Source organism: Paralichthys olivaceus, chromosome 11 (assembly GCF_024713975.1).
Source record: "Paralichthys olivaceus isolate ysfri-2021 chromosome 11, ASM2471397v2, whole genome shotgun sequence".
NCBI classification, from domain to species: domain Eukaryota; kingdom Metazoa; phylum Chordata; class Actinopteri; order Pleuronectiformes; family Paralichthyidae; genus Paralichthys; species Paralichthys olivaceus.
This window is the reverse complement of record NC_091103.1, coordinates 1,500,292-1,527,491: the sequence shown is the minus strand read 5'-3', so window position 1 is coordinate 1,527,491 and position 27,200 is coordinate 1,500,292. Positions and strand designations below refer to the sequence as shown.

Sequence of the window (27,200 nt, the reverse complement as noted above, 5' to 3'; positions counted from 1 at the left end):
AAACACAAAGCAGATAAACAGGCTTTGAATATTTTCACAAAGCTCAACTGATATTCTGAAATACTTAGTGTTGGAAGATGTACTCAGAAGTAGTAATACTACTAAATAATTTAATTTAAACTGTCCTGCATTCAAACACTGACAAATACATTTACTTGAGGTACCATTTCACTGTGGTTTATTAGAACTTTATAATATTAATAAAAAAGTATTAATGATTGTTGTTTTTATTATAAATAGGGGTCGTACAAATTATATATTATATATAATAGAATATAATTATAATGTGACTCTATATAATTTTCTTTTTACACGATTTCTTCTAAACACATTTTTATCAAAAGTCTCAAAAATGAGATATGTAAGGTTTTGATTTTCAAGAAGTCACTGATCCGATATTTAATATTGTTTTTACATTGTATGATTTACATTGTGCAAATTTTAAATGATACATGGACCAATTTAATAAAAGATGCATGGTTGCATTAGCACAATGTTATTAATGTAAACCTAATGTAAAAGCCCTTTAAAGACAGGACATGTCTAAATCATTTTCAACTCACAAATTGAATGACCTTTCTGTACGGTTTATTAATCCATTCATCCAAAAGCTGAAACAAAGCACAGAGCAGCTCAAACGTGGTGTCGGTTTCAAACCTGTGACGTAGGATGTTCACACAAACACCACATCACCGCAGCAAAGGTTCGCACTGCAAATCTGAAGTTCGTTCATCATGGGTTTGTCTTCTCAAATCAAAGCACAGACCTCCAACTCACAACCTGAGTTTCATTTCATGAAAGGTCTGGAGAGTGTGACTGAACATATGAAGAAATGAAGACAGAGTTTAGAAGATGCTGCTGTGGTGAGTTCAGATTCACGATCTACGTCAGCGAGGAAACAACTCAGAGAAGTTCTTTCCGTCGTCCTGCTGACCGAAGCCTGACTTTACCTTGATGAAGGCGGCGTATCTGTAGCTGAGACGTCGTACATTTGGATCCCAGCCCTCCAGCGCCCAATCACATTCCTTCTTCTTTGCATTGGTTGTCATGCTCAACTTGTGTGATTCCTTCTTGTTCTGATTTGTCGACTTCGCTTCCGTTCCAACAAAAATGTTCAGGTGTTGATCAGAATAATATCCACAGTGTTTCTTCTTCTCTGCAGAGGAACAGTTTAAAGCCCAGTGTGTGTGTGTGTGTGTGTGTGAGAGAGTATTAACTCCTCACACACACTTCCTGTCCAGTGCGTTCTGTACAGTTTGGATGGAGGTCAGATGGAACGATGAGACAAACATCCACAAGAGAGGGGGTGACGGCTGATCTGTGTGTGTGTGTGTCTGTGTGTGTGTGTGTGTGTGTGTGTGTGTCTGTGTGTGTGTGTGTGTGTGTGTGTGTGTGTGTGTGTGTGTGTGTGTGTGTGTGTTTGCTTGCTTTATTGGCTCAACCCATTTGGGCCTCCACAAAGGGGGGGACACTGTCAGAGCTGATTAGGCGATCAGAAAGGCTGACAAGTTCAACAACGCATTAACTGAGTATGAAAAAAGTCCAGTGCCGCTCCGCATGCGCACACACACATACACACACACACACACATACACACACACACACACACACACTTCACAAATGAACCCAGCACATTGTCTGATTTGATAAATTTCTCTGAACTGTTTGTGTTTCTGAAGTTTGACTACAAAGAGGATTCAGTGGAAACAACACAGTGTAATGAGCAGCTGATCCTTCATGAGTTAGAGTGTGTGTGTGTGTGTGTGTGTGTGTGTGTGTGTGTGTGTCTACCTGCTGTAGAATGACCATGGTTCTGGTTGTTGTCCTGATGGATGGACATCAGTCACCTGTTGACCCTGAGAATGTCACAGAGACGAGAACAGTTATTCTTCCGTTTAATTCAGATTCAGTGTCTGAGTCCGTCTTTAAATCGATTCTGTTTATTTACACGACACATTTCTTTACTAGTTCACTTGGTTGTCGCACAAAGCAACAAGACGTAACATGTACTGTTGATATCGTTAACTGTTTGTGTCAGTGTACTTCACCTTTAGTGGAGAATACACACACACACACACACACACACACACACACACACACACACACACACACACACAACACACACACACACAGAGTGAGCACACGTGAAAACATGAAACTGGTAAAACAAAAACTTGAGACCGGACACATTCTGCACATCACCATTTTCAGAGAAATCTATTTTATGTTGCAAGTTAGAAGATTATTGTGTGAAGGGTTGTTCTGGATCACATAATATCCCTTTATGTAAAAATCTATTCATGTGATTATGTTGTTTCCATTTTCTGACTTGAACGTTGGTTAGAAAGTCATTAGGATTCGTTCTGCGTGTGTGTATAACAGTGCACTCTTGCATGTGTTATTCATTAAGGACAGATTTAGAGCATATAAGCTGTACACCCGCGGTAATTGCAGCTATCTGTGTGTGTGTGTGTGAGTGTGTGTGTGTGTGTGTATTAGTCCTTGTGAATTATTCATCCTTCTTTGATGACGGTTACTTTGATCCTTTGACTTTTTGTCACCTGGCAGCTGTGACAGCTCGACCACATCTGAGGTTTTGTTCTGTTTGAAAAGTTACACCTGAACAACGAGAAGGTTTAAGGTGAAAATCCTCCCTCTCTGTACTGTGATCTGACATCTCCCACAATGCATCAGGAGGATTTCTTTGGTGCATTTAAATGGAGAGTTTAGAAACTGTTATCTCCGACCAAGAAGGACGTTATGTTCTCACCTTTGTTAAGAGTCTAACATCAGCTTCCTGTGAGTGTTAGCTCCGACCACCAGCTCTAACTCTCCATCCACGCCACACCGGCTCAGTCAACCATCCTTCCTCACCCCCCACATTACCCGCTACGTAGCAACAAGGCCTCCCACAGCTCTTGTTCCCTCAGTCCTCTGACGATCCAAGCTGAATTAGAGGTTGTAGTTACTCTTTCAAAATTAAATCAACATTAGTGGAACTTCTCCCTCAAACGCTGCTGAAAGCCTCTTTCCCATCGTCACAGAGGAGCGAGGGACCAAACCAGCGAGAGACGTACGAGCTCACCAAGATTTACCGGGAAGGAAATGTCATAAAAAAGTCTGATGGTGAAAAATGTAAAGAATTATCATCACATGCCGACAAATATGTACACAATGAAACAGAAGAATGGAAATACAATAACCCTCAGACTCACACACCCACACACACACACACTATAAATATTTCAGCATCTAATTAACCCAGCAGAGGTGGACAAAGGTTGTGTGCAGCCATTGCCGGTGTACATGAGTGTGTGTGTGTGTGTGTGTGTGTGTGTGTGTGTGTGTGTGTGTGTGTGTGTGTTCTCTAAACATATCAGATTTAAACCTTTGTAGATAAAGACACATTAGCGACACAGTGAAAGTTAAACAGAGACAGAACATTAATGGAGAAAGAAGTGAAAAGTGAGAAAAGAGAGACGGGCGGTCGGAAGGAAGAACAGAAGAAGTGAAGATGTCAAACTTTGTGTTTTCAGCTCGAGTCGCTGCCTCTAATGGGCCAATTCTTTCAGTCAGAATTAACCAGTGTTGCCGAGTTCTCAGCTGATTGTGTTGACATGACCTCAGATACACCCAGTTCAGAAAATGATACCGTGATGTGTGCATGAAGTGGAGATAAGAGTATAAAAGCTGTGTGAACACAGGGAGGGACCAGGAGTCGAACCTGCTGCACAGTCACAACAGAAGTTAAAGTTAAACCAGCAGCTTCATTACAGTTCGTGTGATGGTTCAGTGACGGTCTCCTGACATTATCTGGAGGGGCCGTATGTGAGGACGCAAATGTTCGAGACAGTTGCTGAGGACGTTCTCTGGAGTTTTCTCCTAAAAAGTAAAAACTCTGGATAATATCCACGGGAGATTCTCTGGAAGATTCAACAAGGATGAGTGGGAGCGTTAACGACGTTTCTAACGCATGACGGATGCAAAACATAAAAAAACAAAGAATACAAACTCGTCCGGATGAAAAAGAGGAGTCGCACTTGTAGAAGACTTGGAAAGATGATGAGATTTCAGAGCTTTAGGTGATAGGAGCCGACGCTGGTGTTGAATCTGTTCAGTTCATGATCTCTGCAGTGGAATGTATCTCATGTCCTGCCTCCTGCATGATGCAGCACCCGTTACTCGTTTCCAGAGTTCATGTCTAACAACAGCTTGATAACTTTATTTATCAGAATCATAGATCAGTTCAAAAGACTGAGAAGTTATTAAGAGCTTTTAGTTCAGGAAGCTGGGGATCATGGGTAATATCCAGCCACACATAGACTCAAACACAGCTGCACCTTAGAATGTAATCATTTATAATGTGGTGACTTGCTTTTTGTCCCCAGAAGTAAGACATGTCCCACTTATATGAGTGTGTAAACAGATTTAGCTGCTCACACACACACACACACACACAGTAAGGAGATTATGCAGAAAGCCAACATGCCTCTTTAAGCCTGACCGACTGTTTGTCCTCACCCTTTTGCATGATCTGAACTCTTCTTCTGCTTCTTTCTCTCTTCTGTCCTCCCTTCGTTTCAGGTGCGGGTCTCCGCACAGACGTCCTGCCTGTTGGATGGAGGGATGAAGAACAGGGGAACAGAACGGAGGACGAGATGGTGCAGTCTTTCTTCAGGAGTAGCAGGAAAACCTGTTTGTCTCTCCTCTGTCTCTGTCACTCTCTCTTCTCCTCTCTTGGCAGATTTGTCTACTTCTTCCTGAGTTCCTCTCCTTACTTCCAGACTCCTCCTCTGTTCTTTGCTCTCTGACTCTCTTTTCTCTCTTTCATATGAAGGTATACAGAGTTTTAAGCAGTGAATAACTCCCTCCTCCTCCTCCGCTCATCCCTCCCTCTTTCTTGTTGGTATTAACAGTGACACAGCAAGCTGCTCATTCACTGCTGCCACTGAACCCTGTTACACAGAGAGAGGGGGGGGGGGGGGGGGGGGGGGGGGGGGGATGAGACACAGCACAGGGGAGGTTGTAATCAGACACACACACACACACACACACACACACACACACACACAGACACACAATTTCACGAGTTAATTGCAAGATGAATCAATTGCTTTAAACAACTCAAAACTGCATCCAGATATTTCCTATAACAGCATAAGAATATAATTATGTTTTTTAAATACTGCACACTATGATTATTTATAGTACATATTATGAATGTTATGGAGATGATAGATGAGCACTGTTGCACATCAGGATGATGCGGAAGCAACCGTACTCCGTGAAGGTGAGAGCTGACGCTTTAATTCAGAAAAACAGCTTCCTCTTTTTTTTCCCATGAAAACTTTCTCAGAATTTCCAAGATAATGACCTCATGAATTTAGAAAAACAGCCTCTTTTTGTTTTTTTGTTTTTTTTAATGAAAACGTATCTTGCAATTTGAATATTTCTAACTTATTAATTAACAAGTGAACACAATATGCTTCGGAGCACCGTTAGATCTGCTTGCATGGCCTTAGTGTTGTCTGGGGCAATGGTGGAGAGAGAAATGTAAAGGATCCACAAACAGCAGAGCTCAAACTGGGGAGCAGTTCTATCGTAGTTCCCTTTGTCACTATCGTTTTTGTTTGGTGCAGTTTGGACTCTGTTCAGTTTGTACCATCTCATGTTCTCTTGTCATTGTCTTGCTCGTTTAGACTTCGACTTGTTCGGTTTCTTCAGCAGGTATCTGAAAACCTTGATTTCGTCATTGAAAGAAACTCCTTTCTTCCGAGTAACAATCTTATTTTTGGCCACTTGGTCAACATCTCTTGCTTCCACGTTGCTCAGTGTGGATTTTAATTTCTCCTGCTCTTCTGGAGTCCTCTCAGGGTCTTTGTTCTTCCGTCTCTCTGAGTGGCTGTCGTTCACAGTGCGAGGTTTCTTCAGTATTCCCTTTATTTTTTTCACCTCCTGATCCATTGGTTTGACGTTCAGTGCCGGTTCTTGCAGCAGTTGTTCTGTACTTGATGCTTTATCTCTATCAGCGTCCGTTGATGTGGACCATATCTTTTTCAGCGTCACTGCCGATGACAGTTTATTTGCTGCATCCTGGACGTTTTGCGACTTGAGTTTTCTATCGGCCTCTTTTAGTTTCCTTTTCATTTCCCGTTTTTTTTCTTTTTCCCGCATGTCTTTTACTTTCTCTATCATTTTTCTCTTTTGCGACTCAAGCTTTTTCTTCATCATTGAAATCTCGATCGTATGTTTTTTCGCCTGCTCATTCAGTACGCTACATGCTTTCTTAGCTTGCTTAGCCAACCTCTCGTGGAATTTTGCTTTTGAGGCTAAAATTAACTCTTGTTTCTCTTTATTCGCTTTTCTCTCAAACTCAGCTAACTGCTGTTTGAGATTCGTCACAATGGCGCTCAGTTTTTCTGCCTTGAACTCGCTGGCACATTTGTCCAGGATAAGATTTGCTATCACTCTCTGGCTACGTCGAACAGTTTCCAGGAGCACTTGCTGCCTCGTTTTGCCAGTTTTCACCTCTTGCTGTAAAATCTGGGTCTCAGTCTTGAGAGCCTCTATTTTCTTGATAAGCTGTTTCTGTTTCAAGATACTGGAATCCTCTTGTTTGCCGCTCTGTGTTTGGTGGAGGTTACTTTTGTTCATTTTTGGGGGGGGACAATTTGCCATTGCAGATTAACCCATACACTGGAAGATCACAGTGTTTCCCAATGAATGAATGAACGAAGGCAGAATGAAATAATGACCACGAAACCGGACGCAGCAAACATCAAAGTGTTTCACTGTATTTCCTTTTCTTGTCTCCCTACTCGGCCCTTTGAAGTTCTACAATTCTATACTATTGTTTTATATCAAAGTCTTGTGAGAGCAACACGTTCCCTTCATTAAAGGAACACACACACACACACACACACACACACACACACACACTACCTGTACTTCTATCTAAGTGAGGATATTCATTGGCTTAATGCATTCCGTAGCTATGAGGGAGAAAAAACTAACACAAGTAATAAATAAATGCAGGAATAAATTAAATACATAAAAAATGAAAAAATTAATTAATTTAGTGATGAAAAAGGTTATTTTTACTTTACATGACATGTAAAGTTGAATTTCTACATTTATTTATTTTTAAATGTATTTGAATGTTAGAATTCTACACTTGTTTTATATTTTAGTCTCATGTCACAGAACAACGCGTTCGTTCATTAAAGGAACATCAAAGGAAACACAAGGCGTGTGTGAGCATTCTTGACTTGTGCACATTGTGGGGACATATGAAAAAGACTGTAGGTCAGGGGTCGTCAACCTTTACTATCAAAAACAACCACTGTGAACTTTGAACTAGTTCTTGTGTGAACTGGCACAACACTGCATGTATGTTCTGTATGTTAGATTTGCTGCCCCTGCTGTATTTTGGTTTCAGACAGGAAGTAGAACTGAACTCACAATATTTACTTTACTTTTCTTTTTTAGAAATGACAAAATTGATACTAGATATTTTAGCAGAGTTTATACATTTGAGTTTCAGACATTTGAATTTCAGACACTTCAACATTTTAATACCAAATTTAACTAAATGTAAAACATGTTTAAACCATGATAGCTGTTATAGTATGAAAGATAATAGTGAAAGCCAGTATGAACGATATGAATTATTTACCAAGAGCATGAATTTATTGACATTATCACATTTCACTCTTTTTCAGCTCTACACTCTATCATGAGTTAATCATTAAACATAACCTAGATAATGATGGATGGATTAACCTGTTTAAAATATGATTTCAGTGTCCACATAACACCGTCAAAGGTACTAAAGGTTTTTAGTCTGAAGATGAGTAAACCTAAAAACTCTCTGACAGCTGTTCCTATTATTTTGCCCATTTATAACAGTGAGGGTGGACCGTATGACACAAACACCTCTGCATCACAAACTGCAGCCTCCAGAATAACCACTGGGTTAAATCGACATCTATCTGAAGCAGTTAACTAACATATTGTACATTATGTATTACACTGCATTAGGTTAAGCTGGATGCTATTAAACTGCAAACTGAGTGCATTGAATCAAACTAATGCCACAATGGAAGATTTCGGTGATGGCACATGGTGCTATGCTACTAGACAAGTCCACTTGTAAAGCTTCTGTCAATATAAAAGACAAATATATGAATGATAGTGTAAACTAAAATAAAAGATAAGAAAGCTCAAACAGATTAAACAGTAGAATAAAAATTCCACTCAGTAGCTGCTGAAGAAGATAAGATGATATCCAATCAGAAGAAACGTGTAAACGATGTTTATAAACTTTAAATTCAGGATATTAAGATCAGACCTGGGCCACGCTCAGCAGATCAGCGACACAGCCAGACGTCGTCTGTTGTGGAGCTGCTGCGTGACGTTTCTGGAATGACGACTATATTTGGTATGGACGTTCAGCCACAACAGGAGCTGATAATAATGATGTAAACACACATTTATAGGCATGAAGCTAAAACAAAAGGTGACATGTGTTTGTCACAGTTCTCCTCCTGGATGTGTCGTTAAGTAAAAATCTTTCAAAACGTAGGATCTTGTTATCTCAAGATGTTGTACACTGTTGTTAAAGTTTCTGAATCAGCTGCATCAGTTTGGCAGAACTGTCTCAGATGTTGGTGAGCACCGTGCTGGTCACTATGGCAACAGTGAGGGTACCAGGGAGGTCGTTGTCACGGCGATTGCCCTTGTCCCTCAGGTGGAGCGTCTGCTGTAAATCACCCTGATCCGTCGGCAGCGTCACCTGACCCAGGAACGAGTCCTTCAGCGCGTTGTGGTTGTAGATCTGAGAGAGGCGGAGAGAGAGGGAGTGAAAGCTTCATGTCAAACACTCACACAAACACACAATCAAACACACAATCAAACACTCACACAAACACACAATCAAACACACAATCAAACACTCACACAAACACACAATCAAACACACAATCAAACACTCACACAAACACACAATCAAACACACAATCAAACACTCACACAAACACACAATCAAACACTCACACAATCAAACACATGCACACGAACCTCGATGCTGATTGGCTGGTGGGCTTTCTTCCTGTAGAACAGCCCCTTGGTGTTGAAGACGGGACTGCGTGTGTCCTTATGGACCGGAGAGCGAACTTTCTGTCCTTCACAGCGAATGATCACATAGGGGTCTGACACTGGAGAGAGAGAGACAACAATGGTGAAGGTTCCTCCACTGAAGCACAACAGTCCTTTAATTTGAATTCACTAGATCCACATTTTTGTTTGGTTCTGGGACAAATTTCAAACACACTCATGACTTTCAGTCCCTGAATCCTGCCTGATCTTTTTCATCAAGATCCGTGAATTCATTGACGTGAAAATATTGAAAAACATCCTCACACTGTTGAAGTAATAAAAACTAAATTCTTGAATCAGCCCCCTGATCTGGATCCACACCAAAATCTAAAGGGTTCTTTTCTTGACCCACATCACATCTGTCCAGTCATTTTTCTTTAATCCTGCTGATTAACACACAAACAGACTCAGCCGAGGACATAACCTCCGCGTGGAGGTGAATATTCCTTCGTGTCTCTGAGTCCATGTTGACGATTCCTGGAAAAAGCAAGAATGAAGTTAGATCTACCTCCACCAGAGTCTTGTCCTGCGAGTCCGTTCGCCTGTAGCACGTGGACCTGAGTGACCAGAGAGGGATAACCACACAACCCGGACCAGCAGGTCTGTGGAGGCTCATGCTGAGTCAACTCCCTGCAGCAGAGACAGAGAGACAGAGAGACAGATGATGTCCTAGTGTCTATGTTGTTGGTTTAACTGTGGTGTAAAGCTCAGGTTGGAGGAGGCCTTGATAACATTATTCGTTTGTCATCTAAAGACTCAATCATGCTGCAGAGGAACAAACACAAAGCAGCGAGGTCCTACTTGCAGTCTGAGGACACATCGGTGAAGACGCGGAGCAGGTAGTCTCCCTCCAGGCCGGGGTCAAAGGTTGTGGGTATGATGACGTAGCGTCCCTCTGTCAGGTCGATGCGTAGGAACACAGACCTTGAGTTGATGTAGACACTCCCACCAACCTTCTGCTGGGTGATGTGCATACGGTACGTCCTGTTTAACTCCACCTGCACACAGAGACAATATTCATACGTCAGACTTCTGAGAGGCAAACTACAGAGAGAAACTATCATTTGAATATGAAAGTTTAACTTTTGCTTTTAAATATAACAGTGTAAGAAAAGTTTTTTCTATTCAATTCTGGAATATTATTTAAAATTTTATCAATTTATCATTATTTTCATATTTGAGGTCAATTATTGTTTTTCTAAACATTTTTTTCTAAAAACTATTTGACCCTAATTTGACTCACTCTCACACACTCACACACACACACACACACACACACACACACACACACACACACACACACACACACAGCTCACTCTGTGTATGTCGAAACCAATGGCCAGGTTTTCTCCTTGTCCCTCCCTCAGTCTGGCTCTGCGATCTTTCTGCTGCAGACAGATCAGAACCTCGTCCTCTGGCTTCTCCACGTCGAACACGTACTACAACACGGAGCACAGACACACACACACACGTTATCAGAGTTCACTCCGTCATTCAGCAACAATAACAAATGTTTGGAGGAACAAAATACCTGTGGGTTTTGGAGGAAGGAGTGCTTGTTGTTGGAGCAACCCCCCGCTCGGTTGAGAAGGGGGTCGTCGTGGCGACGCCAGGAGCCCCTCATCACAGCTTCCTCCCAGGTCTTGTGGAAACTCAGGTAGGACGTGTTGATGAGACGACAGAGGATGAGGTCTGTGAAGTTGGTGATGAAATCATCAAACGTCATCCTGCAGAAATGGAGAGAAGGAAAATTCTGGTTAGGATCAGAGAAATTTGACTCAGTGATATTTATGATGAGAGGAAGAGGAGGAACGAGAAACAAACAAGTAGAAGAACATGTTAATTCATTTCAGGTGCAGCGTCACCGAGTGCCACATGCAGGCACCTTTGATTTGCCAACAGAGGGCAGCGTTGCTCTAAACCTCACCAGAACTCGCCATCATCCTGCACGGTGACGCCGATCCTCTCCCGCTCGCTCTTACTGACCTTCTTCCACTCTTCAGAGCTGCAGACACACGCCAAACGCAGAAGAGGAAAAAAAGGACATTTAACTTTAAATTCTGAAGACAAGTGATCAGGAAGTACAAATGTTACAGATTTAAAAATCCTGATTCCTACAATTTGTGCAGAGAAAATCTCTTTTCAGTCAAATAACAGGTCAAACCTGTTAATATCTCAGCTCTGAATGTGAACCTGAGCATCTCAATGATCTCAAACGTGACCTTTGCATCTCCACAGTAAAAAGTCTGACACCAACATTTATCGACTCTGCTCCTTCATCTCCTGCTCCTGTCGCTCCTCTTCCTCACCTGTCGCTCCAGGGCCCGTTCCACTCTCTCTGTCCCCACGGGTTCCTCATGCGGATCATGGTGAGTTTGTCTGACCTGAAATAGGCCAGAAAGCCGTGACCCAGCCTCACCCTGCGGACGTCTGTCACTGCGTAAGCGTGACCCTTCACCAGGCCGCAGTCCAGCCTGGCCTCCATGTCCGCCGCACTGGTTGCCTGGAACGACACATCGGCTCCGGTTCAGTGAGAATGAAGCTGAGTGATTTACTCACTGAGCCGGAGCTGGGTGTTTGACGTCTCCTCACCCGGATCGAGCAGCTGATGAGGCCTCCTCTGTTGTGGACCTTCAGGACTCTCTCGAACAGCTCGTTGCGTTTGTCTTCATCATCTTTGTATCCGTTCTCTATTAAGTCGTGTGGCTCTGACACGCCGCCGGTGAAATCCACGAGAGCATCGGCTGTGTTGCCCCCATCCAGAGCTTCATAACATCCACACATTCTGGGAAACACAAACAATCATTCGTGGTTTCAATCAGATGCTGCAGAGTTTTATTGTGTCAGGCGGATTCTTTCCTGCATCTGGATTCAAATGGACATAAAGTCTTTGTGGGAGAATCAGATTTGACTTCGTCCATTTGTTCAAGAAGCCTCAAATCAAGCTTAAAATTCTTCTACGTGCAGCATCAAGGCAGATGGAAGCTGAAAGTGTAAAACTAATATAATAATAAAATAATCTAGGTGCAACACAGCATTTTGAATTCAATTCAGTTGAAAAACTAAGATATTAGGACTTTAATTCTTATCCCAATAAAGACGACAGGGAGACGACAGGGACATGCTGGACTTGCTTACTTGGCGTAGGCCTTCTCCACCAGCGCGCTCCAGAACTCGTTGCTGTCGTTGGAGTGACAGTACACCAGCTCTCCGTTCACCGTGGGCAGCTGGTCGTCGATCACCACATCCACCCACTCACCAAACCGCCAGAAGTGGAAGTGGAAGATCCCGGCATACGACTCCGGTTTCTCTTTATCCCACTCCTGGTCCTTCCAGTCCGGGATCACCTGAGAGAAACAACGTGGACATGTGATCATAGTCATCAGAGCGGAGGACTCGAACCAGCGGTCGCTCTGTTTTATGTTATCCATCTCTTTCTGCTTTGTTCTGTGTTGTTTGATTCCCATGTGTTTTGTAAAGCACTTTGTTTAGATAAGTGCTATAGAAACAGGAAACTGTTGAACAACTAATATCCAGTTTCTACAAAACAGACTTCAATTTACCAAATGCAAAAATCTAAACTATAAATATATAATCTACTAAATAAAGAAGCATCCCACAGCTTCCATTTGTTCTTCAAGATCTGAAATACATCATGTTTTCCACTTAATTAACCTCCAGCATCTGTAATTAACTAAAGATTTCCAAAGTTTTTAACAAGGGAACGCCAACCACCCACATCCTGTGTGACACACACACACACACACACACACACGTCAGTGAATGATATAAATAAATAAATGATCCATTGAGCCAAGACCAGTCGAGCTCCCAGAAGCCCTCAGGAAACTCCCAGAGTTCCCTCTTGTTCGTCATCAGTGCGATCTGTTGCTAAGCACCCTCACACATCACCCACCTGAAAAAGGCTGAGAGTATTTTCATTTGATATTCAGACGTTTCAAACCTGTTCCATAGTTTACACCTCAGATAATAATTCAAAGTATATAAATACTGGAGCTGGTTTCATGGCGGTACAAATTAAATGCACATTAAATGTCACTTTTGAAGAAGTGTGTGTGTGTTTGTGTGATTTAGAGGACGGGGGGGGGGCACAAAGAACAGAACACAAAAATACGACTAACTGATCTGACTGATCCTGTTTTCTCATCGATCTCTCTCATGTTGTGAGGCATGCCAATCAATGCGGCCGACCCAAACTACCCTGGGGCAGGAAGAGGGGAGGTGGGGGGGGGCAACAGTGAGGCACTGCCCAACTGTGATGGAAAGAGTTGGAGAGAGAGAGAGAGAGGGAGAGAGGGAGAGAGAGGGGGGGAGAGAGAGAGAGAGAGAGAGAGAGAGAGAGAGAGAGAGAGAGAGAGAGAGGTGGGGGTGAAATCAGAAACTCTTGCAAAGCTTCATCATTACAGGATCCGTCCAGACAGGCAGCGCTGCCCTCGACACAACCCGGGATCAGAACCTCCGAGTCAGACATGGACCAGGCTGAGACTCCCTCTGACACCATGGTGCTGACGTTTAAAGAAGACTCTGCTCTGACCGAGGTGAGACTGACATGACTGCTCGTCTTCAGCTGAGTGTGTGTGTGATTAAATACAACTGCATGTACAAAGACTGGACCTGATTATAGACGTCAGTTCTGACAGTTGATGAAATGTTCAACATGGATATATTTAAATATATCACATATTAATTACTTTCAGTTTTAAACACGACAGACGATAAACATCATTTGTTTTGTTTGTAGTTTTCAAAGTTCACTTTCTGCAGACGGATGCTTTTCAGGAACTTCAGCTGTTTTTATAGGAATGTCTTGATTTATTTAAACTTGTCTCTTTCTGGTTCATCACATTCTTCACGACGTGTGTTCTTAAAGTGCTCCTGGTGATTTCAATGTCGCTGCAGTGTAACAATCAATAGATCTATTGACCAGTTATATTGTTAGATATTAAATGATCAGAGAACAGTTTCCTGTTGTTCTTTCTGGTTTCTCAGAGTGACGTGACAGCTCCACAGCTCCACAGCTTCTCTGACTGTGAGCAAGTGTAAATTTGCACCTTGTCCATGCAGAGAAGTTTGGTTCACAGCTACATTCATACATGTACTGATGAGTGACTCCAAAGAAAATGAAAAGGAAGAGGAAGAACTTTGAGCCCGAGCTTCCCAGTGAGCTGACATGATGAGAAACATGGTGAAAACTATTTTTCATAGTAACAACCAGTGCACACCACCACCACCTCTGTGTGGACAGGTTAAGGTTTGGAGAAATTATTTTCATTTTCTTAAACATTGGGGCGTTTTTACCAGACAATAAGAAATCTGGACTTTTTAGGTTCTGATGCTCGACTGTGTGAAATCTGGTGCTTGTGTTTTATGGCCTACACCTGTAGGGGGTGCTGTGGTTCAGGTTTGAGTTAACACGAGTCGTGGTTAGGATCAGGTTACGGTTCGGCTTTAGTTGGTCATGGTCAGATATCAGGCTTTGGTTAGACCGTGCACAATGAATGGAAGTCATGAGAACAGCTGTGCAGGTGTGTGTGTGTGTGTGTGTGTGTGTGTGTGTGTGTGTGTGTGTGTGTGTGTGTTGGTTTGTAGTCGTGAGCTGCAGAAGTTTCTCTTCAGAATCATCTTTGTTGACGAAAGTCGTGTGTTTCTCAGACTGAGATCTTCGACTGACTCCACCATGTTTCTCTCAGAATCACGAGGGGCCTCTGTTCTCTCTCCTCCTTCCTTTGTTCCAGATGATGCGTCTTCGCGTGTCGTCGTTGCAGCGCTCGGGTCAAAAACGTCAGGACGGCGAGCGTCTGCTTCTTCCCCACGAAGCCGTGTATCGTCTGGACTTCCTCATCCAGGGGCTGAACTTCTCCCGCTGGAATTTCTCCCTCTCTGGCCACGGCCGTGTCACCATCACTGGTATTTCCCAGCACTGGACCCCTGACCTCACCCACCTGATGACCCGGCAGCTACTAGAGCCCATCGGAACGTTCTGGCGTAACGCTGACGACCCCGAGGACTCGGCGCTCAAATGCCTGGAAGCGGACATGCAGGAGTTTGGCGAGAGGATCGCTGAGCTGGCCAAGGTCAGGAAGGTCATGTACTTCCTGTTTGCTTTCAAGGACGGAGCAGAGGCAGCGAACCTCAGCTGCTCGGTGGAGTTCACAGCAGAAAAATGACTTTTCACTTTTTACCGGAACAAACCTGTAGCTTGTTTGACCTTAAAGAGAAACACACTAGAGCAGCAGAGAGTAAAAATCTTCTTCTTAAATATTCTCCCTCCAGCTCTTTGAGTTTTGTACATTCACGGCAAGTTTCAGAGCAACGTAAAATACTTTTTCCAAAACATCAATCATCCTGGATAAACCAATGTGAGAGGAAAATTAAAAGTATGACTGCACTTTGCTTCAACTTCATATGGAACTAGTTCTCTTCGCACGGTTCTTGGTGCTAGTTGATGATCAATGTATCATAAATCATCAATATTCAAACATTTTAAATTCATATAGAAACATGAGAATTCATGAAACACTTCTGTTCACATTATTCTACGGTGATTTTGAAGCCTCGTTATCAATTAAGAACATTTAAGAGATTTTTATGGGTCATAATAAAATGATCTTGAAAACTAAATGATCATCTATAAAAATAAAACCTGTAAATAAAGAATGCCTTTATTAATCAGCTGATTACTGAAATAATAACATGTGTGATGAGTTTAAAGTAGAAATAAAACTTGTCTGTGAATGGAAAGATCAAATGTTCACGTTGACTTTCAGCCTGAGAGATCAATGGAGGGACGTCGATTAAATATCGACTGAAAGCCGTCTGTGTTCTCATTGGTGGGGATCATCATCTGTGTCACTGGACAGAGGACGAGGAGGAGGAGTCAAGTTTTAAAATAGATTCAAAATCAAAACACCACAGGGTTTCATGACGATGCGTTGTCCGCTCAGATCTGGAGTCAGTGTTGATGTGGTGGAAAATAAAGAAAGAGAAAACTGTTTTTTTTCCACTTCCTTGCTAATTGTCTTCAGACTTCCTGTGTGGTTTGTCGTCATCACTTCAGAGGCTCAGTTTCAGAACCGCTGTTTGTGTTTGAACCGCTGATGGTGTCAAGACAACCGGCTGCTCCGCCGAGGCAGCGACACCAGAAACAGACTCGAGTTTCCTTCAGCTGATGGAAAACTGAGCTGCAGCAGAAGACCTCCGAGACCGCAGAGCAGGAATGAAGCAACCAGGTGGAAAGAAAGAGAGAAAACACACACACACGTTTGTACAGCTGTCTCAGTGAGGACACTCATTGTCCCCCCCCCCCCTTACCCTAACCCTCCAAACTAAATGCCTCACCCTTAACCTAACCACAGCTTGACCCCCAAACAGTCCATTAAAGGGGGACACACAAAGTGACTTAAACGTCCTCACTCAGTAGGTTAAAGGCTAAAACTGGTCCTCACAAAGATAGCTGTAAAAAACAAATGTGCACAGTGAGAATCATGAGGAATTATCTTCAGGGAGTCAGACCCCGACAGAGGCCTGATGGAAAAGTCCTGGAGTCCGTCTGGAATCAAACAACGACACTGAATCTACACAGGAAACATCCGATCTGACAAATATCTTAAGAACCTGCAGGTTGACAGAGGAGACATATTTGTATTCTATTGTGTCCTCGTGTGAATATTTAATCCCAACTGACAGAAAATCCATTGACACGTTAATCTGTGTCATGTCTGAAGACCAGTGATGTCAAAGTCAATGGCGCCACCTAATGGACGATAGACGTCATTTTGTGTTTCCAGTATTCCAAACAGGTAGAACTGCAGGTTCCTGTTCCTCCAGCGACGAGCTTCAGTTTTCTTTGCTGTTCTAGTTTGGATCAGGATCAGGAGACAGACCCTGGGATTCTTCGACTGACTTCATTCAGCTGCTTTAGATGGTCACACTACACACTAATCTGAAGTAAACACACACCCAGACACACAAATCTGGCACCAACACACGGCCACACCCATCAACACACACACACACACACAGAGTTTGAGCGCAAGCAGCCCGCTCTACCGGCTGAACCACACCACACACGGATCACAGGGTTGACGGTTTGATCCCCAGGTCCTCCTGTGCTACTCACTGACAGTCAGACCTAGATGAGCGTGGCCTCGTGCTGCCACCTGTCTGTGAGTGAGTGAGTTCAGCTGCTGTAAACTTTGAGGCACTTTGGATGAAGGTTCTGTATGAACGTTGGAGGTTTAACACACACGCTCACATAGAGACACATCTTCACCCTGCGGTGACTGAAGTCTGACAGTTTATGAAACGGATCCACTGATCCCAAACAAACAGCTGCAACCCAAGCAATGACAACACATGGAACCAGGTGTGTGTGTGTGTGTGTGTGTGTGTGTGTGTGTGTGTGTGTGTGTGTCACCTTCTGCCACAGCGCGTCCCTGACAGCCAGGCTGGAGCAGGCGGCCACGAACCAGCAGTTTCCCAGCTGACCTTGGTGCAGGTCGTGGGCGCTGATGCCGTCCACGAACAGATGAGGGTCGCTGCATAACTCCTAAGAGGAAAAGATGTTTAAAATCAGTGGAAGGAACAGAGGCATCTGTAAACATCTGTAAACATCTGTAAACATCTGTAAACCAGGAAATAACTCTCCAATAACAAAGGAATGATTAACTATCAATTATTGCTCAGGTCCAGCTGATGAGTTGATATCATTCGTTTTAGATTTGTGCTGTGAAGTGAACTTCTCTTGTAATGTCTGTGGTCGACCTCCAGCTGCTGCACTAGAGCCGACATGCGGTCGGAGGCTGCGCTCACACTGGGCCTCCGCCATGTGTGGATGATGAATGTGAGGGCGTAGGCAGATTCTCAATCAGCTATTAGAAGGTAAACACTGGGTGACGAAACTCTCCACTTAAGAAGAACACTCCTCTGAAAGCTCAAAGTGAAACAAACCACAGAGCGAACAGGACGGCAGCCAAATGATAGAGCTGAGATAAACCAGGGACACACCCAGAGACAGTCTGAGACAACTCAGTACAAATATAACATATATAACACATAAAGCTGTTTGTCATCTATAGATTGTTACATGGACAGAACCTGTATTTCCTTTGTGCTGAGATAAACTACAGCTTCATATCACGTGTCATGAATCTTCTGATCTACACGTTGCTCCTTCCTTAAGTTTCAGTGACGTTGAACACGATGATTCAACCGATTGTACATGAATATTTCAGTATTATTAGTGAATATTAACAAGTAAAGCTTTATTCATAATGTTCTTCACATTAACAGCAAGTAAGAAAAGTATAAAAACAGAAAGTACAACAGAAGTCAGAGTCGGAGCGATGTGAATGTTTGGAGGCTGATGCCGACACGGAACTTGAATTAAGGAAATAAACACATTTTTAGATAAAATGTAAACACACATTTAAAAAAAGGTTTTGAATCATTTATTCTTCAAAATAAAAGTTTTCATGTTAGCCAACATAAATGCTGATACTGTTGATATATTTCCATTAAAGGCTCATATCGACTAATAATATCATCAAAGCTTTAAATCAGTCAGACTCTCTAAAACTGTTTTAGGATACGAAGGAGCAGGATTGATAGTTTGGAGAAGTTTCAGTTGAAGTGGACAGAAACAGAAATAATAAAACTGCTCCAGATTTAGAGACACAGACTCCGTCTCTTCATCTTAGATCCAGTTCTCAGGACGTCTGGTAGCAGATCTGAGAGGACGTCGTGTTTCGGAAAATTAGAAGCCATCATTTCACGTACATGTATTTATACGCACAGTGTACACGCACACTGCTCGTCTGTTCAACCACAACACACATGACAGGTCCAGCCTGGGTGGTTCTCCTGCAGCAGCTCCAACAACACAACCGCACACGCACAGACACACAAAAGAGAAATACGTTTTTTAATGACAAAAGGTCAAAAGCCACTTCATGCCTGAATTTTAGAATAAAGTTAAGAACTATCGTGAAATCACAAAGTGCCACGTTCACGTCGTCTTTGTATTTGCACTGTGACGGTTTATGACTTTTATCTGTTTGCACATCAGCTCAGTGGAACCTGTCAGGGACTTTGTACGACGGAGCCGGACGGAAAAGGTTTGTTTAATGTCCACTGGCGTGAACACGAACTGTCGGTGTGGTCAGGGTGTAGACGTTAGGGGTGGAAGTGAGTGTGAAAGCAAGTTTCCAGTCGTCTCTCAGAACTCAGTATTTGAACAGTATCGAAACACTGTAATGTGCTTTTACTGTCAATCATTGATCTGAGCAGCTAAATAATTAAACAGGAAACTGAAAACCCTCCGATCGATGATGGTATTGATTTGTTCTGTGAGTGGAGGTGAAGAGGGAGTGACTCCATGTTTTACAACTGTGTGTTAACACGTCCGTGGATCACTGACTCACTGTGAGTCAGGACTAATGCAGACTGGGGTCACTTCAGCCTCAGGAGACAAAGACACGTGAGGGACATGTTGTGTTTCTATCGCCACCTTCTCAGAGTCATTGCATCAGTTTCACCGTGTTTTAACTTTATAGCTCTGATCTCCAGGATCTGGCCGAAGTAGCTTGTGAAAATAAAGGTGCGTCAGAACAGAAGCTGTTATTTCAATTAGTCAAATAGTTAATGAACGTGAAAGTAAATTTGTTTTTGGATCAGACGTGTAGATGATCATTAACGTTGGTGGGAGCTGATTAGACTTCAGACCGAATGTGACAGAAAGATAAGTCGACGGAGGAGGTGGGGAAACGTGACGCTCTAATTATTTTGTTGACCTGCAGTTAATGATGTCAGAGTCATAGTGCAACTCACCTAATACACAAAACACAGCGATTAGTGGTGAAACAGTAACATCCAGCCTGAGTCACTGAGAGAGGTCGGAATACAGAGTGAGTGTGTGTGTGTGTGTGTGTGTGTGTGTGTGTGTGTGTGTGTGTGTGTGTGTGTGTGTAAAGTCATTGAGTGATTATATTAAGAGCATCATATTTCTCCATCATCAACCGCTGCACTGAGTAAAAACACTGTGACAGTTTAAACCACCATGTTTCAAACAAACAGCATCAACTGAAAGAAACTCAAATGATTCATGACACGAATCAACCTGTCACGTCTGCACACACACTTCAGGTGTTTACACACACACACACTTCAGGTGTTTACACACACACACACACACACACACACACACACTTCAGGTGTTTACACACACACACACACTTCAGGTGTTTTTTCTTCTTGATGAAATGTTTGATGCTGATCTGGTTCCATGAGAAAAGTATGGAACTGAAACTTGTCATATTTCCAAACGGTTCTCATGTTTTAAATTCTTCTCAAGCTCCGTATTTATCTGAACGGTCTGCGATTCAAAACAAGTCGTTGCTGAGATGTCGTGACGTGTATATATATATATATACGTTATATGTATATATATATATACGTTGAACAGCTGTTAGAGATCAGTCTGACACAGGCAACATGCTAACGCAGCACATGAGCGCCACTGAATCCTGTCTCCAAATATTTGCCCTAGTTTTGTAAATACGACAGAGACCAGGCCCTCAGCACAGAGAGAGAAGATTTAAAACACGGTGCAGGAGCAGCGTAAGCGCAGTTACACAACATCTTGTTTCAATTACAACTTAAGTTTAGACGCATGCGTTTGAAGCGATTTCAGTCCTGTCGTCCTCGTTGTCCTGGTTCAACCACAGACGTGAGAATCACTTCAGTATGAAACAATAGAAGCTGAGAGGGACACACGTGTATTCTGTCTTTTAAATATTAGCTCAAATATTTCTTTAAAGAGCAAACACATGCGCACAATTGACTTCTGGGAGATAAATTCCACAGATTCTTCTCTATCCAGTCCTTGTGCCCCCCCCTCCCTGTGGATACATGCTCCCTTTGTCTCCGCTTCAACCACACACTGCTTCCTGTCTCCTCCTCCGTCTCCTCTTTAAATCAGCTGATCTGAAGCTGTGCCTCCATCTCTGATGTGAAAATCACCAACTTCACTGGACGAGTTCTCACTTTCTCGGCTTCACACTGTTCCTACTTTGCAGATTAGTCGAATAAACACAGAGTTTGTCAAAAAATACCTAAAACTCCAGGTAAGTGTTTAAAATGTGGAGAATGTAAAGAAATGTTGTGCTCCCTGTTTTTTGAGCCGTTTCTCTGCTCTCACCTTCGGCCTCTTCCAGGTGACTCGGCCGATGCTGTTGCTCTGGTAGAACAGAGACTGGTCGGACGTAGGAAACAGAGGGTCTTCAAACAGACGTCCATTCTGCTGGCACTGCCTCCTCAGAGCAGAGAAAGACTGGCCCTCGTACGGAACCACCATCGCCCTGAAACACACACACACTTTATCAGAGCTCTGCATGAAGCATCGTCCTCCATTACCTGAAGTAGCACTTTAATGATATAAATGAGTTAATGATTCTTAAGATGTCGTTATCAAAGATGGAACCAAGACTTGAAATTTTAGTTTCACTATAAACTTTACATAACTAAAAAGAAAACACATATATAGAACTTAGACTACTAGAACAAATATTTGATGCTTCATCATCGCATAAAATACGTTTTTCATGTCTGCAAACATTAGTCTTGATATCCTCTGTGAACAACTACTTAAAGTCTGTGTGTGTGTGTGTGTGTGTGTGTGTGTGTGTGTGTGTGTGTGTGTGTGTGTGTGTGTTTGCTTTGCAGGTGATCCACAGTCAAACAACCGTCTGTGTTTCTGTTTGTCATCCTGTCACATGGACGGTGGGAGAGTTACTGTGTGTTTGGTTTCATAGTCATCGATTATTCTTTGTGTGTATTTATATTGTAATCACCATGGCAACAGGTAAATAAAGAGAAGAGCTTCCAATTGAATCCAGAAAGATTCATGTGTGACATTAATACACATTAAAAATAATAATCAGACTCATCGGCAGGAAACCGAGAGAAACTCAGGGTACGTTACCACGGTAACTGACCCAGAGTTTCTCTCTAAGCATTAAACTTTCTAAAACAGGAACCAGCAAAGACCAAACAGCAGCTTCCTGTCGACCAAGTAAAGTGATGATAAATAGATACAGTAAGAACAGACGAAATAGGAAGTGGTGGAGACGTGAGACGTCTGCTGAGGACTGAAGTTATATTCTAAAGAAACTGTTGACTCAAGGCAACAAAAACACGTTCCTGTCGCCTGGAGGCAGATCTGAACCTGGAGGCAGATCTGAACCTGGAGTCAGATCTGAACCTGGAGTCAGATCTGAACCTGGAGTCTGATCTGAACCTGGAGTCTGATCTGAACCTGGAGGCAGATCTGAACCTGGAGTCTGATCTGAACCTGGAGTCAGATCTGAACCTGGAGTCTGATCTGAACCTGGAGTCTGATCTGAACCTGGAGTCTGATCTGAACCTGGAGTCAGATCTGAACCTGGAGTCTGATCTGAACCTGGAGTCTGATCTGAACCTGGAGTCAGATCTGAACCTGGAGTCAGATCTGAACCTGGAGTCTGATCTGAACCTGGAGTCTGATCTGAACCTGGAGTCTGATCTGAACCTGGAGTCAGATCTGAACCTGGAGTCTGATCTGAACCTGGAGTCAGAGGGAAAAGTTACCGAGATCAGTGAATGTTAAGAAAATTAGACTGACCAACATTAACAATCAACTATAACCTGAAGCTGCTCAGTGTCCAAACACCGTCCAGACCCTGGATGCTGTTACCATGGAGACAGCTAATGGGACTCCTCCGTAATTACATCAGTGTCACTCAAAGTTGGTAAACAGAGAGGACACTGAACAGACAGACCAACAGGACAGAGACGTCTGTAGCTCCACAGAACAAATCATCTGCTCTGTTACAAGAACGGATATAACATTTATTTTCTTTGGTGAAAAACTTAAAAAGGTTTCACAACGAATCTGCTTTAAAGGAGATGTGTGATGTTTTTCACAGATTATTTCCTCCACAGACAGTGAGAGGATCTACAGACAGTGTGAGGATCTACAGACAGTGTGAGGATCTACAGACAGTGTGAGGATCTACAGACAGTGAGAGGATCTACAGACAGTGTGAGGATCTACAGACAGTGTGAGGATCTACAGACAGTGAGAGGATCTACAGACAGTGTGAGGATCTACAGACAGTGTGAGGATCTACAGACAGTGTGAGGATCTACAGACAGTGAGAGGATCTACAGACAGTGTGAGATGAGGATCTACAGACAGTGAGAGGATCTACAGACAGTGTGAGATGAGGATCTACAGACAGTGTGAGATGAGGATCTACAGACAGTGAGAGGATCTACAGACAGTGTGAGGATCTACAGACAGTGTGAGGTGAGGATCTACAGACAGTGAGATGATCTACAGGCAGAGTGAGGATCTACAGACAGTGTGAGGTGAGGATCTACAGACAGTGAGATGATCTACAGGCAGAGTGAGGATCTACAGACAGAGTGAGGATCTACAGACAGTGAGAGGATCTACAGACAGTGAGAGGATCTACAGACAGTGAGAGGATCTACAGACAGTGAGAGGATCTACAGACAGTATGAGGTGAGGATCTACAGACAGTGAGAGGATCTACAGACAGTGAGATGATCTACAGACAGTATGAGGTGAGGATCTACAGACAGTGTGATGATCTACAGACAGTGTGATGATCTACAGACAGTGAGAGGATCTACAGACAGTATGAGATGATGATCTACAGACAGAGCTTTGTCTGTGGAACAACGACAGATGATCACCATGTGTTCATGGGTGTGGTTTCATCTTGAACATGTGACAACACAAACACTGAACATCATGACGTCACCAGCAGCGGAGGATGACGTGTGAACACGAGAGATGAAAGAAAACAAAAGTGAAGTGTCTTTGTTCTAAACATCAAAGACGTTTTAATCTTTGAGCTCCGGTCATTCCTCAGCTGTGTGAAGTCACCCAGAGTCTACACGTCACAGGAAATGATCAATGTGCCTTCAAAATAAATGAATACAAATGCATTGGCTTCGATGGAGAAGATCAGTAATGGAACAGGAAGTAGTTGATAAACAGTTTCCATCTTATGTGAGAACATTTGTTTTATAGTCGCTGACTGAGGAAGTAACTGAGATTTAGAGGTTTGGAGGAAGCTACTGGTAAAACCTGGACTCTGTTATATAAACTACTCACAAGACAAAACATGCAGCCAGACAGAAAAGCAAATACACAAACACTTATTACATCACACATGAATAAATGGCTGATTTAGTTTATTCATTTTCACCCCCCACCCCCACCTCATAAACATTGTATATTTTATTTTGGAGGCCATTTACCGGATGTGTGTTTGTTCTCGTTTATCTAACTTGAGAATAAAAAACTTATTTTTATAGTTTCTCCAGATTTGTCACGTGATCTGATTCCAGCTGTTTAAAGTGGAACTGATTCTTCGAACGCAAAAAAAATAAGTTTAAATAAAGTTTACTCAGTTAAAGTTCAACTGAGAATTGAATTAAACTGAATAAAGTGAAAACTGTTTCCTGCTGAAAACTGTGAAGTCAAAGATTTAAAGATATTTATTTACCTGAGAGAGTTTGGTTTGACGGAAGCTCCTCAATCACACACACACACACACACACACACACACACACACACACACACACACACACACACACACACACAATCACACAAACACACACACACAAACACGCTGCTGCTCCCGGGTGATGATGCTCGGTGTTTCCGGGTGTCCTCCCGGTGTTGTCCCGGTGTTTCTCTGTCTGTGTGTGTCCCTCGGTGATGTTCGTTGTGTCCTCATGAACTACACTCACTTCACGGACACACACAAAGATCACAACCGCGGGAGGGGCTCCGGCTCCGGGATTGAAAAACTCCCACACTCCCCTGAAGGCAGCGCCGGATTGAACGATGCCTTCAGGTGCAGCACGGACAAAGCATAATTAAAGTTAAGTGACAGAACAAACCTGGTTAATTTGAACTTGTTGTTAGAAATGTAGAAACTAAACATAATGATTCAACTTTTAATCAAGAAATAAATAAAACGTTTACATGAACAAACGGGAAGAATCAGATTCAGAGGGAAAGCATTGTACAGCACTGACCCCTGCTGGATGCTGCAGTAACTACAGGAACAGCTGAATCTGGCTCCACAGAGATTTGATACCAAACCCAGGGAAACTTTTTGTCTCTAGAAACTTCTGCTGAAATGATGTGAGCGAGTTAACACGACCTCACTGAGCTTCTCTCTCCCTGTGTCCGTTCTCTCATCTCATGGGTTTGAATGTTTGGAGCCTCATGTTGAATGAAACCACAGAAAGTCCAGCGTTGACTTTATCAATCAATCTGATTTATTTGTTTAGCCGACATTCACAAATCACAATTTGTCTCATAGGGCTTTAACAAGCCGAGACATCCTCTGTTCTTAACTCTCAACAAGAGGAAGGAGAAACTACCAAAAGAGAACATGGGAGGAGTTCCCAGTTAAATTGAGCAGCTCGACTCTGCAGGGCCTAAAATATTCAAACAATCACTGGAGACGTTCAAGGAGCATTGTGAAAAAACTAAAGCTCCTTTGTGGAGGCAACAAACTAAAACATCATGAGTCATCAACTCCCAGTTGAATGAGACTCAAACATTTCTATTCCTGACAGCTGCTGCACTTTAAAGCTGATGTTTTCACTTTATTTACCAGTGAAGTGAAGACAATTAGTTAAATTTAATGAGGTAAACATGTCTTATTTTTAATAATTTAGTTTTGAATTTACCTTCCTGTCAGAGTCTTGTCCACCATCCTCTTGACAACCTGACAAACACCGATCTGCTGCAGCACCACAGCTTAAGTAGAGGAGATTGATTGGACTGTACCATCCTGCTGTCGACTGACGGGGGAGTTCTCAGGAGCCACCTTCATCTGTGCCACAGTGGTTTAAAGAGGACTGTGATTTCTCCCCTGCAACAATCTATGGACTGGCCGAACTATATAAACCTGCAGAGAGGAGCTCAGCTGGTGTCGTTAGGTCTGAGGAGAGTCGGTCTGTTGATGAAAACCTCTTTGTTCAATGATTCTGCAAAACCAGTCGCTGGGATGCAAATCACACTCATGTTTCTTGCAGTCCCTGTGAGTCACCACTAGAGGGCAGTGCCTCAGATGACTAATGTTGCTTTAACAGAGAAGCTCCGAGTCATTTTCACTGAATGAGACAAATGTGTCCGACCTCAGTTCCTCAGGTTCCACTTTATTCAGCCTGAAACGACTTTACGAGTGTTTCACAGGAAGCAGGCGACTGTGTCTGAGAGGTGATTAATCTTTAACATCATCACAGGAGACGACATCCACTGTGTCATGTGAGAAACTGCACTTTACACTTTGCCAGAGGCGACAAACACTGACACGATCGTCTGCGTTCACACAAGAGAAGAACGACACGGCCGCGTTTCAGAGAAATCATATCGACCGTCACGTCAGGTAAATATCACAGAGACGATCTGCAGCATCACTTACATCTCATGACCTGATTCACTCATCACTTCTGGAACCTGTGTCACTGATTATAGGATTAAAACATGAACTGTTGACTTTAAGTTAAGTTAAGTTAATTTAAGTTAAGTTTAAGGCTCAAAACAGTTTGAATTATAAAGCAGGTTTCATACACAGACGTAGATTCAAGGACATTAAACTCAGACAAAAGTCAAAGAAATCAATTTAAAATCTGAGTTTACAGCAACTTTCAATCTAAATAAAAGATTAAAAAGAACAAAAAGAAGTAAAGAGATAAAAAAAAAGACATCTGAATAGAAATTTAAAAAACTAATTGAAAGAGTAAAATAAAACAAATACAATAAATGTGTAAAATAATAAAATACAAAGGTGTTACGTCCTGAGAGTTTTAATTTAAGGTGCTTGTGATTGAAAGTTTTCCATTTGGATTTGAAAGCTGTAATTGAGGAGCATTCCAAAAACCAACCAATGAAAATCATCCTGTAAAGTATTTTTTACAAACATAAAATTAAA

The 27,200-nt window shown here is 42.6% G+C and overlaps 3 protein-coding genes across 10 annotated transcripts in view; 1 reads left to right on the top strand and 2 right to left on the bottom strand.

Annotated features, from left to right (window-relative positions):
- The window catches only part of myo7aa (myosin VIIAa), a 31,583-nt gene extending 26,652 nt beyond the window's left edge, over window positions 1-4,931 (bottom strand). For 2 of the 8 annotated variants that reach the window (XM_069533812.1, XM_069533810.1), the window contains exons 1-2: window positions 4,522-4,929; window positions 1,792-1,856 (exon numbers count right to left, since the gene is read on the bottom strand). In XM_069533812.1, the coding sequence (XP_069389913.1) occupies window positions 1,792-1,809 (18 nt within the window). In that variant the 5' untranslated portion in view covers window positions 1,810-1,856; window positions 4,522-4,929. Of the gene's footprint in view, window positions 1-950; window positions 1,157-1,791; window positions 1,857-4,521 lie in introns of all 8 variants that reach the window. The other 6 variants (XM_069533802.1, XM_069533803.1, XM_069533804.1 and 3 more) reach the window with 6 other exon arrangements.
- A 2,579-nt stretch (window positions 4,932-7,510) lies between these two features.
- Window positions 7,511-26,082, bottom strand: capn5a (calpain 5a). Its single transcript, XM_069534045.1, has 14 exons — window positions 25,954-26,082; window positions 24,753-25,100; window positions 21,374-21,533; window positions 17,594-17,725; window positions 12,295-12,503; window positions 11,749-11,941; window positions 11,466-11,659; window positions 11,084-11,161; window positions 10,688-10,883; window positions 10,473-10,595; window positions 9,958-10,154; window positions 9,665-9,786; window positions 9,079-9,215; window positions 7,511-8,836 (listed from the first exon to the last, which is right to left on the bottom strand). The coding sequence occupies exons 3-14, from the start codon at window positions 21,527-21,529 to the stop codon at window positions 8,660-8,662; spliced, it is 1,914 nt and encodes a 637-aa protein (XP_069390146.1). The 5' UTR covers window positions 21,530-21,533; window positions 24,753-25,100; window positions 25,954-26,082; the 3' UTR covers window positions 7,511-8,659.
- ompa (olfactory marker protein a) lies at window positions 13,493-15,570 on the top strand. Its single transcript, XM_020109623.2, has 2 exons — window positions 13,493-13,715; window positions 14,913-15,570. Exons 1-2 carry the CDS (start codon window positions 13,647-13,649, stop codon window positions 15,342-15,344), a joined length of 501 nt encoding a protein of 166 aa, XP_019965182.2. The 5' UTR covers window positions 13,493-13,646; the 3' UTR covers window positions 15,345-15,570.
- Window positions 26,083-27,200: the final 1,118 nt, after the last annotated feature.

Coding starts and splice junctions, on each gene's coding strand:
- ompa (XM_020109623.2), top strand. CDS start 13,647: ATGGACCAGGCTGAGACTCCCTCTGACACCATGGTGCTGACGTTTAAA. Junction 13,716..14,912: donor AAGACTCTGCTCTGACCGAG/GTGAGACTGACA, acceptor CCTTTGTTCCAG/ATGATGCGTCTTCGCGTGTC.
- capn5a (XM_069534045.1), bottom strand. CDS start 21,529: ATGGTGGTTCCGTACGAGGGCCAGTCTTTCTCTGCTCTGAGGAGGCAG. Junction 17,726..21,373: donor TCACCTGGAAGAGGCCGAAG/GTGAGAGCAGAG, acceptor TTTTCCTCTTAG/GAGTTATGCAGCGACCCTCA. Junction 11,162..11,465: donor AACGGGCCCTGGAGCGACAG/GTGAGGAAGAGG, acceptor GTGTGTCTGCAG/CTCTGAAGAGTGGAAGAAGG.